Source organism: Habropoda laboriosa, unplaced genomic scaffold (assembly GCF_001263275.1).
Source record: "Habropoda laboriosa isolate 0110345459 unplaced genomic scaffold, ASM126327v1 scaffold64, whole genome shotgun sequence".
In the NCBI taxonomy this organism is placed as follows: Eukaryota; Metazoa; Arthropoda; class Insecta; order Hymenoptera; family Apidae; genus Habropoda; species Habropoda laboriosa.
In genome coordinates this window covers 92655-108295 of record NW_017100183.1, presented here as the reverse complement: position 1 = coordinate 108295, position 15641 = coordinate 92655, and the positions used below count along the sequence as shown (strand labels likewise).

General features: G+C 34.4%; 3 protein-coding genes across 3 annotated transcripts; 2 read left to right on the top strand and 1 right to left on the bottom strand.

Annotated features, from left to right (window-relative positions):
• Window positions 1-4689: 4689 nt before the first annotated feature.
• Window positions 4690-9351, bottom strand: LOC108579275 (serine/threonine-protein kinase Warts-like). The gene is made up of 5 exons (XM_017942777.1): window positions 9135-9351; window positions 8522-8873; window positions 5839-8395; window positions 5475-5752; window positions 4690-5374 (listed from the first exon to the last, which is right to left on the bottom strand). The coding sequence occupies exons 2-5, from the start codon at window positions 8798-8800 to the stop codon at window positions 4943-4945; spliced, it is 3546 nt and encodes a 1181-aa protein (XP_017798266.1). The 5' UTR covers window positions 8801-8873; window positions 9135-9351; the 3' UTR covers window positions 4690-4942.
• Window positions 9352-11710: 2359 nt separating this feature from the next.
• On the top strand, window positions 11711-13295 carry LOC108579244 (protein fuzzy homolog). The gene is made up of 5 exons (XM_017942727.1): window positions 11711-11788; window positions 11873-12265; window positions 12325-12522; window positions 12632-12831; window positions 12941-13295. Exons 1-5 carry the CDS (start codon window positions 11711-11713, stop codon window positions 13293-13295), a joined length of 1224 nt encoding a protein of 407 aa, XP_017798216.1.
• A 777-nt stretch (window positions 13296-14072) lies between these two features.
• LOC108579239 (magnesium transporter NIPA2) lies at window positions 14073-15408 on the top strand. Its single transcript, XM_017942721.1, has 4 exons — window positions 14073-14172; window positions 14257-14379; window positions 14464-14606; window positions 14674-15408. Exons 1-4 carry the CDS (start codon window positions 14073-14075, stop codon window positions 15406-15408), a joined length of 1101 nt encoding a protein of 366 aa, XP_017798210.1.
• The last annotated feature ends 233 nt before the right edge of the window (window positions 15409-15641 follow it).

Here is a 15641-nt window from a genome sequence, read left to right as displayed (position 1 = left end):
TTACTCTTCATATACGTGTTTCCTTTGATACTTTAAGAAAATTTTACTTTCAAAATATTTTTCAAATAACCAAAACAGACTGTGTGAACTATATAATAAAAAGTGCATATAAATAATTATAATAACAGCTTATTATATTCAACTTTAAGCTTCGTGATGCAAAGATAATGTTTACTTTTCTTAACAATTCCTTGCGGATGGGTATTGTGAAGAGTTGATGTAAAGTTACGTATGATACTCAACGTGTTAATAAAATTACTGTTACAAACATCACTTGCTGTATACGCATGATAAGAGTATGTTACCGTTTGATCTAAACTATTCTATAATGTATGTTCTGTAATGTATTATGAGTGGCATTCGAAAAAATATTTGCAAATTTATCGTAACAATCGAGCAGTGTATACACACGCGACGAACAATGTTTTTCCACGTATTTTGTACCATTCTGTAATTGATCGTTTACAGTTTAAAAATAAAGCATTAATGTTGGTTGAAGATTCGTATTAATATCGCGAAATTCATTGAATTTTACGACGCAATAGTGTGTCACTGTTCCGTACGCATCTACGAACTAAAGGTACATATGCAAAAAAAAAAACAACAATATGTATACAAAGAGTAAGATTAGCGGTTGTGTAGTATACAAGGATTAATTTTACGATAATGAGAGTGAATCCCTTTGGTATTCATTATTTGTCAAATGTGATATAACACAATACTCGATCTTTTTGTCAAGTCATGACGATCTTACATATGTATGCTGTTGCGAGCTTGATCATATTTTCTTTTCTCTTTTTTTCCTTTTTTATTCGTTTGTATTTGTATAAACTGCGAAATATAAATTGCGAACAATCCATGTTTATGAATTATCGATTTAAATGCATTATATACAAAAGCAGGACTTTTCTTTCCTTTTCCCTTTTTCGACTACCAATGAAAACCTTCAGAATGTTGACAATTTTTATTTAATTGGCTTCAAGAATTCTTAAAGTGTACAAGAAGATGTTTAAAAGTTGTTTAAAAAACATCAACGATGCTTTCTTTTCTAAATGATACGAAATTCCTTTAACTTCCTTAACTCGTTTCCGTTAATTTCCAATCGTCTCATTTCGCTTTTGCCTGCCTCCTTTTACACAAAATTGGACTCGTTATATGTACCAAAATGAGTAGTAATCTTCTGAAACACGTATATAGACGTTTATTAGCTACTGTTATTAACGTATCATTTAGATAATCATTATATGACCTGAAATTGACAAATTTTTTATCATATTTTTCTATCAATCTTCTTGTCTTATATAAAAACTTACTTTTCCTTTGGTACATACAGCACACAATAAGTATACAAATTAATAGTAATTACATGGTCTAGTCTGAAAACAATCTTAAAGTAGAAAGAACGAAAGAAAGAAAGAACGAACGAAAGAAAGAACGAACGAAAGAAAGAACGAACGAAAGAAAGAAAGAACGAAAGAAAGAAAGAAAGAAAGAAAGAAAGAACGAAAGAAAGAAAGAACGAAAGAAAGAAAGAACGAAAGAAAGAAAGAACGAAAGAAAGAACGAAAGAAAGAACGAAAGAAAGAACGAAAGAAAGAACGAAAGAAAGAACGAAAGAAAGAACGAAAGAAAGAACGAAAGAAAGAAAGAACGAAAGAAAGAACGAAAGAAAGAACGAAAGAAAGAAAGAACGAAAGAAAGAAAGAAAGTAAGAAAGTAAGAAAGTAAGAAAGTAAGAAAGAAAGAAAGTAAGAAAGTAAGAAAGAAAGAAAGTAAGAAAGAAAGTAAGAAAGTAAGAAAGAAAGAGAGTATCAAATTTATAAAAGCTTCGCATCAATTTTGGGTAATGTACTCTTTTTAAATATCAATCATTATTGCTTGCATATTATATATAATTTATATCTACATATTCATATTTATATCTATCAATTCTGGTTGACTTTTTGGAAAATTCAAGTTTAACTAATTAGGACAGGAGAAAATGCTCCCCTCTTATTTAATTAATATGTTAATATATCAACATATATGAAAAAATTACTTATCTTTACTTTGTACATGATACATACATACATTGATACAGTAACGCAGTGTTCATTCATTTCGTTTTCAACGAATCGGTAACGTTAACGATTAAATCTTTAGTTTTTAGCGAATTCATCAATTATAATAATTGCAGTATGATAGTTTCGAAGGATGGACTTGTTTATTGTCGCTCCTGTATACGTATCAATATAATATACCTGTATTAGATTAACAATAAAAAGAAGACATGATAACGACGTCTAAATCAGTTGTTACTTAGTTGTACTTCAGATGTGTATTTCATTTAATAAATTTGTACAATACAGCAAAATTAAAAAATTATCAATAGAGAAAATGATCGATTGTTTGTAAAAGTGGTACTGTATATTGTCATTGACTGTATTGCGTACATTTAGTTTCATTTATTTCAACGTTTGACCTAAAAAGAAAAAAAAGACTAACTCACATGATGAATATCAGATTCGAGAATGCATTTCGAGAATTTTTTCGGTACATCTGTCGATGAAAATCACGGCTTCTTATTTTATAGGAAATTAATTATGCGTAATTATATACGTTATTTTGGTTGACGTTACAACCATTATTTACTTGTATTTTCACTTAAACTACATTATTATCGATGCACTTTCTATGCGATTAAAACTTTTAAACTGTTCAACTCTTATCATTGAATCTAAATTGGTATATTAAATTCAACCCGAGTTGCATATATTTGTAATTAATTGGACAAGGTCTAAAAAACATTTGCAAAATATGTACAGCATGATGGTACATCAATGAATAGTTCTTACAATTATAAAACATAAAAAAGAAGAGAAGAGAAGAGAAGAGAGAAGAAAAGAGAGGAGAAAAGAGAAGAGAAGAGAGAAGAGAGAAGAAAAGAGAGGAGAAAAGAGAAGAGAAGAGAGAAGAGAAGAGAAGAGAGAAGAGAAGAGAGAAGAGAAGAGAAGAGAGAAGAGAAGAGAAGAGAAGAGAAGGGAGAAGAGAAGGGAGAAGAGAAGGGAGAAGAGAAGGGAGAAGAGAAGGGAGAAGAGAAGGGAGAAGAGAAGGGAGAAGAGAGAAGAGAAGGGAGAAGAGAGAAGAGAAGGGAGAAGAGAGAAGAGAAGGGAGAAGAGAGAAGGGAGAAGAGAGAAGGGAAGGGAGAAGAGAAGAGAGAAGGGAAGGGAGAAGAGAAGAGAGAAGAGAGAAGAGAAGGGAGAAGAGAGAAGAGAGAGAAGAGAGGAGAGGAGAGAGAGGAGAGAGAGGAGAGAGAGGAGAGAGAGGAGAGAGAGGAGAGAGAGGAGAGAGAGGAGAGAGAGGAGAGAGAGGAGAGAGAGGAGAGGAGAGAGAGGAGAGAGAGGAGAGGAGAGAGAGGAGAGGAGAGAGAGAAGAGAGGAGAGGAGAGAGAGGAGAGGAGAGAGAGAAGAGGAGAGAGAGGAGAGAGAGAAGAGGAGAGAGAGGAGAGAGAGAAGAGGAGAGAGAAGAGGAGAGAGAAGAGAAGAGAAGAGAAAAGAGAAGAGAAAAGAGAAGAGAAGAGAAAAGAGAAGAGAAGAGAAAAGAGAAGAGAAGAGAAAAGAGAAGAGAAGAGAGAAGAGAAGAGAGAAGAGAAGAGAGAAGAGAAGAGAGAAGAGAAGAGAGAAGAGAAGAGAGAAGAGAAGAGAGAAGAGAAGAGAGAAAAGAGAAGAGAGAAAAGAGAAGAGAGGAGAGAAGAGAGAAGAGAGGAGAGAAGAGAGGAGAGAAGAGAAGAGAGAAGAGAGAAAAGAAGAGAGAAGAGAGAAAAGAAGAGAGAAGAGAGAAAAGAAGAGAGAAGAGAGAAAAAAGAGAGAAGAGAAGAGAGAAGAGAAGAAAAGAGAGAAGAGGAGAAGGGAAGACAAGAGAAGAGCGAAAAAGAGAAAAAAGAAAAAAAGAGAGAATAAGGTTTGACATTTGAAAGTTGCATGAAATATGCAATGAACACATTAATCGTTCGATGTAAAAAAAAAAGTTAAATAAGGCCAATAGATTTAAAAGCCGCATTATTCTAATTATCTGCAATATCACAGTACTTGCTGAAACATACAAACACGCGTTTCCAATAGGCACAAGAGCCAATACCAATGAAAATGGCAAGCACAATATCTTTTCTTTAATAAACATACCATATAAGAGAGTATATTGTCTAGCCATCGATCGCATCCTTTCCTTTTTCTCGATAAATCATCACATTTGTAACTATTACATTGAAAAATAGATACGTTTCACCAAAAGTGAACTCTATATTCTTCTTGAAAATTCGTACATATACGTGTATACATGGTATCTTATTTATAGATATAAATTTTCTTACCGCAATTCGCTGGCAATTAGTAAGTAATTTTAAGATATTTTACATCACATTTTGTCAATAAAATTCTACGAGTAATTATAGCCCGTAAGAACATAATAAATGCCCATAAATTTCAATTTTATGATTAGACACGTAATTTCGTATTCTGTAATGTCGTGTAATCCCGTTAATTTCTAATCATTAAAATTTCGCTCTTTGAAAAACAAAAAAGCGTTTTGTCCAACAATTTTTAAATTACAAAATAGTATGAGAAAAAGAATAGTAGAAGAGAAAAAGAGTAAAACATAAGTTAGAAAACAAACGAGTATGATATGTTATCAAAATTAAGGAACAAGCGCGAGGGTTTCCGTTTTTATGTATGACCATTGTCCTTTTTCTCCTCCTCTTATAAAACTTAGTACGGCATATTTTCTTTCGTGCGCGTGTGTGTTCGTTGACGATTTAACAAACATTTTTGCGATTCACATTACCCTAACTATTCGTCGATTCAAAAGAGACTCTTTCGAACAATATTTACAATAATTTTTCCGATCAAACATGCGAAAGATTGCATCATCTTCGACTTGGCTAATGCGAAAACATCTAAACCTATTGTCATACGTAAACAGGACCTTGATTGTCATTATCGTCCAAACTGATTCGACTAGGATACGCAGGACCACCACCATCGTCAAAGAAGCGTCTAAAAGTGAATTCAAAGAAACCGTGAAACGGTTTGCCATTATCTAATAATTCGTCGGACTTGTTGGAATCGGATGATTCCGAGTTCCGTAATTTATCAGGATCCACGGGGTCAAAGTTACTCGTATCAGTAGGGTACTGTATTCGAGGTATGTGAGGTGCTACTTGCCGACGTAATCCCTTCTCAAAGTCAATACTTGCAAAAAACGGATGATTTTTTACTTCGTCTGCGTTCTTACCTAACCGACGATCCGCGCCCACGCATAACTTTAATATCAAATCCATTCCTTCGGCAGAGAGGTTCGCCTGCTTTGGGATGTGCAGAGTCGTTTCCCAATTGATAACCTACGGTACGATCGATATTATGTGGGCGTATCTCTCATTACTGTACAAGTTGTTAATCCTCGTCGGTACGATGATAATAATACAAGTAGAAAAATCTTACCTTGTATTGTGTCTCGGCGGGAGTATTGGCAAGAAACGGTGGAGAACCAACTAACATTTCATACAAAATTACACCAACGCTCCACCAATCACACAACTGAGTATATCCTGTCCTTTGTAGTACCTCTGGTGCGATATAGTTTGGTGTTCCAACCAGCGAATGCGCTAAACATCTTTGATGTTCTCTGTGCCTCCTACGTTCTAAAGGCTTCAATTGAATACAACGGCATTCGTTGTTCCAATCGTCAGCAGGATCCATCGAGTCTTGTTTTCCGTGTCCTGTATGATTACAATTACGCTGCCTATGTTTGTTTTTCTCTGATAATATTATACTATACATATTATTACTCTAACGACACACTTACCGTTTTGTTGATAGTATTTCGAGTTGTGAGTCCAACGAAATCCTGTACATAGTCCAAAATCTGTCAACTTAATATGTCCATCTCGATCGATTAAAATATTGTCTGGTTTAATGTCTCTGTGAATAAAACCCATCTTATGAACACTTTCTACTGCGCACGTCAACTCAGCGATATAAAATCTTGCCAAAGGTTCCTTGAAAATGCCAAATTTGATCAGCAACGACATCAAATCACCACCAGGTATATAATCCATAACGAAATATAAATTGTCCTTATCTTGAAAAGAATAATAAAGCTTTACGACCCATTCATTGTCAGCCTCAGCCAATATATCTCTTTCGGCTTTGACATGGGCAACTTGATTCCGATTCAATACATCCGCTTTTCTTAAGGTTTTCATGGCATAAAATTGATTAGTATCAAGTTTTCTAACCAGCGTTACTTCTCCGAATGCACCGACTCCGATCGGTTTGATTTTCGTAAACATCGATTTGTCCATTTTCGCTCGTTTTAATCGAATGTAATTCGACTCCTTTTGCGATAACATTTTCCTCATTTGACACTGAGCTTCCGCGCTAAGTCCTATCTTGGCCATTTCCGTTTCCAATTGAAGCCGACGATACAATCGTTGCTTATGGGACTTTAATACATTTTCAACGTGCTGCTCCATGAAAAATTTAAACGCCTGCGGAGAATAATTACGAACCTTGCAGTCTCTGCGCTCTTCCTCTTTTTCTTTACTCATATGCTTGCGCTCGGGAATCGGAGATTGATGCTTAATTTTGTAAGACGAAGGTGAAGAACCAGTTCCTCCTCCCTTCGCTCCGTTACTTTCTGCCGCATGATTATTATTGTTATTGTTGTTATTATTGTTACTGTTGCCGTTACCATTACCGCCACCGACACCGACAGCACCGACAACACTGACAACACCGCCACCGCCACCACTGCCACCGCCGCTGCTATTGCTATTGCTACTGGTGTTCCCGTTGTTACCACCGTTGTTATTGGACCTCGGCGGTATAGACGTAGAGGTTACTGGAGGTAACGGCGGCGCTTCCGCGGGATGTTGGCACCCGTCTGCTGGTGAATATTTTCTTTGCAACGGAGGATGTAGACTGATCGGTGACGATCTAAGGTTCGTATTATTTTCCATTGTTGAAATGCCGCTAGAATCCTCGATGGTAGCTGTTCCATAGGGGGGTGGAGGAACCGGATGGTGTATCCCTCGTTGCGCCGCCAGTGCTTGCATGGTAGTCGCGTAACTCGGTGGTTCCGTAGTAGGTACACCTACGGAAACGCCTACGTTCATACTGTTCGTAACGGCTGTGCCAACATTATTCACAGGTGGATATGCAGGAGGTGGTTGTTGCGATGATTGTTGCTGCTGCGAACATTGTTGTTGTTGTTGTTGCGGTTGTTGTTGTTGTGGCTGCTGCTGCTGTGAATGTTGTTGTTGTTGTGGTGGTGGTTGTTGCTGCTGCTGCTGCTGCTGCTTCTGTTGAATAGACGACGCGTAAGATGGTGGTGGAGGTGGTGTGTTACTAGTAGTGGATATCGGTTGTGGAGATGTCGGTGCGATCGCAGTTTGCAACACGGGCTTCTGTACTTGAGTACTTTTGACAGACTGCATAATGATCGGTGGTTGCGTTTTCGCTTGCCTCGCGCCCCACGCTTGCAACGGAGTTGGTCTGGCCATGGATGCTTGCGTGCTCGGAGACATAGCCGAAACGGTTATCGGGCTTGGAGAACCGGCCGACGTTGGACCAGAGTAGATACCAGAGGATGGACTTTTCCGATAATCTTGCTGCGATTGTGTAGGACTCTGTCTGTTTTGCATCGAGGCACTATAAGACGGTGGTTGCACCGGGCCAGCCGACGAAGAAGAAACTATGGGATACGGAGGTGGTGGTTCGACCTGAGTATTGGTATTGTTATTACCTGTCTGATAAATACTGAGAGCCTGTATTTGCTGAGAGAGTTGCTGCTGAACTTGTGGACCATTTTGAACAATCATAGGCTGACGGCAGCTCGTATTATTATTCGAGCTCGCCACCGGACTCGTACCTCTTTGCGGTAAATTGACCGAGGTTGATATTGGCCCAGTATTACCAGGCGTGGTAGGAGGCGGTCGCGTTGGAACAACCGGAGCAGGAGACATGCGTTTCAGCATTTGCTGCATATTCGTAGGTACGTTCGGCTGATTGTACGGAGCGTGAGGCGGTGGTGGCGGCGGCGGCGTTGAACTACATCTAGGAGGCGGGGGTGGTGGTGGTTCTCGTTCTACAAAATTACTTGGTGAATATTGACGGCTCAATTGCGGATGTGGGCTAAGCTCCGTTAAACGCGGACTATCGGATCGTGAGCTTCCTGCTCCACTGTCTAATGCGGGACTTCCTCGTTGTAGACTCAACTCTCTTTCCAAGCTAGGCTTTCTTATCAACTTGCTGTTCAGTTTACTAAGTCCGTTCAAAGATTCCCCCTGAGCCTGTTTCAAGAATTCTATGGCCGTATCTAGACGCCAACCAGCTAACTTCAACGCGCGTAATGCCATTTCCTATACACACATAGTATAGAATTTTATTCTAAACTGTCTTTATTGTAAACACAGTCCTATTAACTAATACTAAGTATGGTAAATGATAACTTAACTAGATAAGAGTATTTATAATGATGCGCATACCTCGGAATACCCCATAGCTAATAGCTGTGCTAATAGCTGTCGCTGATCGGATTTATCGATAGTAGAACCAGAAGCTGCGGAAAGACCACTAAGTCCCGAAGCAGAACTAATACCACTGGTTGTCGACAAAGTAGATATAGTACTAGCAGCACTTGAACCTACTTCGCCTGCTCCTCCAATATTCGCGAATGGTAGCAAAGAATTGCGAATTTCAGCTAATGCCTTTTGATGATATCCAGAGCCACGAGTGCTCGATTTGCTAACTGCGGGTGGATTCATAGTGGCCCATGCTAGGCCCTCTCAGACCTAGCTTTAATCCGGCTGTGACATATATATATATATATACATACATCTAAAACATAATACCAAGTTATTTTCTTACAATGTCGTTAAGTTTCTACAGCATGATCTTACTACATTTAGCTTGCTATATTTAACACTTTTCAAAAATAACAGTGACTACAGCCATATTCATAAATTCTTAGATGCTATCTCGTATATTTATCCAACCATCAGATTAATTACCCAATCTATGGATTAACAGTAACTAACGGTATTGTACAAAAACTATATATATATATGTATATATCAGGATCCCACTAAATGTACTAACGTGATCCTTGTGAAACTGGCTTGATGCTAATAACTTTCAGCAGAGACTCTTCGTACTGTCATTGCAGAGGCAATACTATGCCATGATTCAATATGAAGGAAACAACGCCCATTGCTAATTGATAACTCCTCTAATGAAATACTTCTAATCTGATGTAATAATCAAATAATTTTGACATTAACAAATTGGTTAAACGTCAAAATATATTATTCGTTACTATACAGATCATAAATCTTCTATAATCATCATTTTTTTCATTTGTCCATCGTTCCATACGAAATATATTTTATTTGGTAATTCGCATTACCGAATGCAAACAGAGTCATATGTAATCTCACAAACGGTTTTAAACCGTATCTTCGTACATGATACCGAGATCGACCAAAAATCTAACCTATTCATTAGATGCGTGACGGATTGATCCAGAAAGTCCTTTGTACGTAAAACAAGCTTAGGTAGCACACACTTTTTTAGAAATGGGAAAACATTGGTTAAGAATTTTCTTGAAATAACTTTAACTGAAACAGCAATCAGGAGAGAATGACTTTAAAGCATATTCTATTCTCAAGTTTCCACAGAACCCATGTGACGAGGGTAACGTGCACGTACAACTTTTAATTCACTATTTTCCCTTAAAACTAATTCTAAGATATTCCGATGTACAGTCCTAATTACTACAGCAACAACAAAGAAAGGTACAGCCGTAAATTACTAAAGTAACTGGCAGCCATTTTGAAAGTTCGTGCGCGAAAAAACAAATTGCTCGTTGTAATTAATACGTAGTACATTTCATAAATACTGTTTATTATTTTCCTAAGAAAATAATAGATTCTTTTTCAAAAAGCTACACTCAGAAGAGGTTGATCGTGCAAAAATTTCTTTAACCATTTACAAATACCTCTTCGTGCCAAATGGATCTCAACATTATATCAATCGCTCCTATTTTTCCCTTTAATAGCTACTTTTCACATCTCTAGTCAACCTTTAAATCTGCTTTTAACGTCAGTTAAATCTATTATTCAATTTTTCTTTCGCCCCTTTTCGAACCTTCACTATACCTTTACTACTTTCACGGTCTTCGTAAACAGTTGCATTCAAACAATAAGAAAATCTGCATAAAAGTACCTCTTCGTTAAAACATTTTCAGCTCTCCTTAAAAAATAAATTCTTACTATTCAATCGATAGATTGTTAATATGCTTATCAAATTTATTTTAAACAACGTCATTATTTTAATACATAAATCAAAGATATACAATCATATCAAAGTTATTCTCATTAATCTCACTATTTTTCGGTTATCATACATATATGCAGTCAGTTTATAATTATATCATTTATACACACATTCACGCACACGCGCGCGCGCGTGCACGACGCACGCACACAGTACTACCATGCCATATTTTGCGTAATATTAAAATAAAGTTAGATTAAAATGAGATATGGAGAATAAAATAATATTAATTATCATTATATTTATATACATTTCATCGTAAAACCAATTTTTTCACTATCTATACTTCTCTATAAACATACATATGTTACAAATATCATCTGATGAAATTCAATTAATGAGAATACTTTTGTTACGCTTCTATCAATCTTTATAAGAATACAATGCATTCAATAATGAAATCATAAAATTTATCCATCGCTATATTAACACATACATATGTACGAACAAGGCATTAAACAAGAATCGTGTTACATAAAATTCGTTTATAATGTTTTTACTCATTTTTACTTACTGTGGAATAAATGTCGTATACAACTCTTAAAATCTTACGTTTTATATTAACTAGCTTATATTACAATCATTAAACAAAACTACGATGTTATTCGAGTTTCGAAGACGATTGAAAATATAATTATCGTAAACATAAAATTGCCTATACAAGTTACTTCTTTTTATTACATATTTCTTCCTTTCACACTTCTATTGGCCGCTCTTTGCGCTTTCTTTATAGAATACGTTAGTATTAAAATATAGAGAAAAAATATCTGTCGTTTAATTGAACACCAACGTGGTTGTATGTGTAGAGTAGCAAACAGCTTCTTGTATATTAATTCTAAATTGTATAAAATATAAGTGATACAAACATGCTTAACTTATTGTGCAAATTTTAATTTGTAAAGCAAAAATTATGTCTTCGTAATATTAATACCTACCATTTTAAACGTGTATTTTAAACAAATGTAAATTAATTTTACGATATCGGTATTAATTTATAAGGGGAAATTTTGTTTTCTACCTTTACGTTTATACAATTCTGTAAACAATTAATTTGTACAGCTTGTAATATAAAGAATTACACACCAATAATTATGTAGATAAAGTCAACATGCTGTTAAATGTTAACATGCTGCAGCGTAGGCTATAGTAATAAAATTTTACATACTTATAGTAAAGTACAGTCACAGTTTCATACTACTGTATTTATAAATTAATTTTAGTTTTGAATAACTTTGAAAAGAATCACATTCTTATATAATTCAAGGAATTAAAACAATAAAGATTCATTTACTATTAAACATTTCACTAAAATCCTTCTAAAAAGCGAGAAAAGCATTGTTATGGTGGTTCATGTCATGTGTTTAACCTCTACTGGAGGTATTCCTTTGTTTTCTCGTCAGAAAGGAGAAGGAGATACGGTAAAATTTATATGTTCATAAATAAAACTATAATATAAAATTACAAAATTATGTGCACAAATTTTTTTTCCACAATGTTTGCAGATGACATTTTCTAAAATAGCATCTTTAAATGGAATACATATGTTTCTTAAATCACAAAATGTCAAACTTTCAAACACAAATTCACCTGATACCACAATCATGTGGAAAGAATTTGAACATAGTGTTTCTTTAATAGTTATCGCAAGTGGAATTACCAAATATGTATTAGATAAGTTTCTTGATGCTGTTTTCGGTGCAATGATTTTGTTTGTTGGTATTGAAGAGCTAAAAAGTACAAAAAATATTGAAAAGTTAAAGAAAGATGTACGTTTATGTAGTCCAATTGTTGATAGTTTATTGCAATGTCTCGATATCGGAGATGGAATTTGTTCAAAAACTGATATCATCAATATGACAGAATGCATTATGTGCCAAGAAAATAATTTGCTTCAGGTAATGGGAATTTTTTCAATCTACACATTTTTCATATATTAAGTAATAATATATTTAAGACTTGTTTAGAGGGTTACGTCGAATGTTTGGATTCTATATATGGGTGCATTTTAATACATGGATGTTTAGCAATAGCTACTGAAGGATGGTGGAGCTTAAATCCTATAGAAAGAAAATTATTAATAATAGCTGTTAATAATGAAGATGCTTATACCACACGGGACATTCCAGTGTTTTTACCTTATAAAAGTCCAAATGTAAGTGTCTACAAGAAAAACTTTTTAAATAGAAGTTTCATTTAATTAACATGATTTAGTTAAATTTGCTTAAAAATATAATTTTTAATTATCGCGAGAGACTGCATAGGTGGCTTTTAGACTAGTATCCGTTACATTGGTCAATCAAGTTCAAGTACTAGCATTATGTGGACCAAGTCCAGACTTATCAGAGATTGAAAGGTTTGCTGTACAATGTTGGAAAAATAGTATTGATGCTTTGCACAATGCAGAACAATGCTATCCACGAAATTTACCTGCATCTATAAATCTAGACTCAGAAACACTTGGGTAATAAAAATGGATATATTTTATTTAAATAATATAACCCAGAAAAATGCAGTATTAATATATGTTTGTTAAAGTGTATTTTTTCTTTCCTTTTCTTTTATACATTTAGATTTCTTTTAGCAAATTATAAAGTGCAAAAGTTTATACTTGGCAAAAACACGCAATATGCAAAAAACAGAGTCAGTGGTTCACACAGATTGGATATACTAAGAACTTTTTATCACCAAGCTGTAGAGACTTTCATATTATCTTCTGAATCAGATTATGGAACATGTGATAATTGGAAGTTTATCGGTGCAAAGGAAACATATTTATGTTCAGAATATCACAAATGTTATGCGGTTAAACATGGAGATCATATACTTTGCATTTTATATTCCTCTACAGTTCCTACTCATACAATGAGATTGGTTTGTCAGAAAATATTAAAGACACTACTTGTTGATAAACAAGGTTATTGGTAATACTTTAATGTATCAATTTCTGTTTGTTACATCATTCAGTAATTTTAATTATTAACACTTCTATTTGTACTACATCGGCCTATATTACCTCTTGATGTTCACCACTGCATTTCACTACTTTATTACTTATGAACAAATATTGATAGAATAATGAATCTGTGTAATATAATAATTATATATAAAATAGTACTTAATGTAAGTCAGGGACATTAATTATGAAATCATTTTACTATGCCACAGTATTATTTGATCTAAATCACAGATTAAATTATGCACCACATATTAAATTTGAAATTTAAGTCAGACAGACATTATGAAACAATCGATGACTTTTCTTTATACGCACTTCAAGTGTATCTCCACAATATACATCTATGTTAACTAACGCAACGTGTAACACCTTTGTATCAGTTATTAATTTTTCTAATTTTATCGTGGTGAAATGTTAATGTACTGATAACGTAGTTTATGACCTTTTTTTATGATTCATTTCATATACGTACGCATGCGCGTCTATTGATTCCTTTAACTATAAACTAGCAAGAAAGTACTCGGAAGTACTTACTGGTTAGTACAATTCATACCGATAATGAAAGATACAATATCTCTATGTAGGGATTGGAAAAGGTTATTTCAATCTGTATTTACAACAGTGAAGACAAAATGTATTATTTCATGTTTGATTCTAATGTTTAGAAAATATATAAAAATTTAGCAATACATATCGCGAAGTGTATATCTTTAGTAGAGTAATATTGTTGAAATTAAAATCTGAACATGAACACTACAACAAAAAATTTGGTTGACGCAAAATTATACGATGAAACAGACTTCTACATAGGTTTAGGATTGGTAACTATTTCTAGCTGTTTTATAGGTTAGTCGACATTTAACAATTTTGTTCAGAGATTGGTTGAGAAGCTGTTTACGTTGATTATTGTATACTGTTCCAATTATGTAGGTGCTAGTTTTATTATTAAAAAAAAAGCTCTGATCCGTCTCCAAAAATGCGGTGCATTACGAGCTTCATCTGGAGGGTTTGGATATTTGGAGGAATGGTTATGGTGGGTTGGTCTTCTTTCAAGTACGTAAAACAAAAAATATTTGCGTGTGATGTAGGTATGTGTTCAAAGTATTGCTATTAAAAGTAATATTATTCGCTTCAAAGTGGGTATAGGAGAAGCAACTAATTTTGCTGCTTATACATTTGCACCAGCTTCATTGGTTACCCCATTAGGAGCACTCAGCATATTAGTATCTGCAATCTTAGCATCAAGGTACCTGAATGAAAAACTTAATCTGCTAGGAAAGGTAATATTGTATTTATGGCCATGTAACAGTAGATATAACATTATATGTATGTATATATTGGTTCCAGATTGGTTGTTTTTTGTGCATCTTGGGTTCTACAGTTCTTGTATTTCATTCTCCAAAATCAGAAGAAATCAGTACGTTAAAGGAATTGTTGGATAAAGTTAAACATCCAGGATATATCATTTATGTGTTACTTGTGATAATGTCTACTTTTTTAATCATCTTTTATTTGGGTCCTGCTTATGGAAAACAAAATATCATGGTATATATCTTTCTGTGTTCATCAGTTGGTTCGTTGACCGTTATGAGTTGCAAAGGGCTAGGACTGGCATTGAAGGAAACTATTACCAGTCTTAATAATGGATTCACAAACTGGTTAACTTGGACTTTCTTATTTAGCATTATAATCTGTGTTAGCATACAAATGAACTATTTAAATAGATCACTTGACCTATTTGAAACTACAATTGTGACACCAATTTATTATGTATTTTTTACAACATTAGTAATAATCGCATCTGCCATATTATTCAGAGAATGGGAAAATATGAGCATTGAAGACATTTTAGGTTCATCTTGTGGTTTTCTCACTATAATAATTGCAATATTTCTGCTAAATGCATTTAAGGAAATAGATGGACATTATGAACATATTAGGCATACATTATGGCCTAAAAGGAAAATACTTGCAAACAGTAATAACCAATGGAACAATACAGATGAAGAAAGATTAGTAAAACGATTCGAAACAGAATTAAAGCATACATATGAAGCTGAAGCGTTAACAAGAACTATATAATAGTTGCATTTGAAGTATTTATAACGTGATCAATATCAATAGTATGCATCTAATAAAATATTATAGTTGTAAATACATCATTATCTAATATGTATATCACATTGTATACTTTTCGATGCTCCATATAATATGAACGATATCCCATTGGAAATTTTTTTCCTTTAGGTAAATCTAGCGTTGCCTTCAAAACTTACATGTACAAATTTGTTTTTTTTTTTCATCTCTTTTTGTTA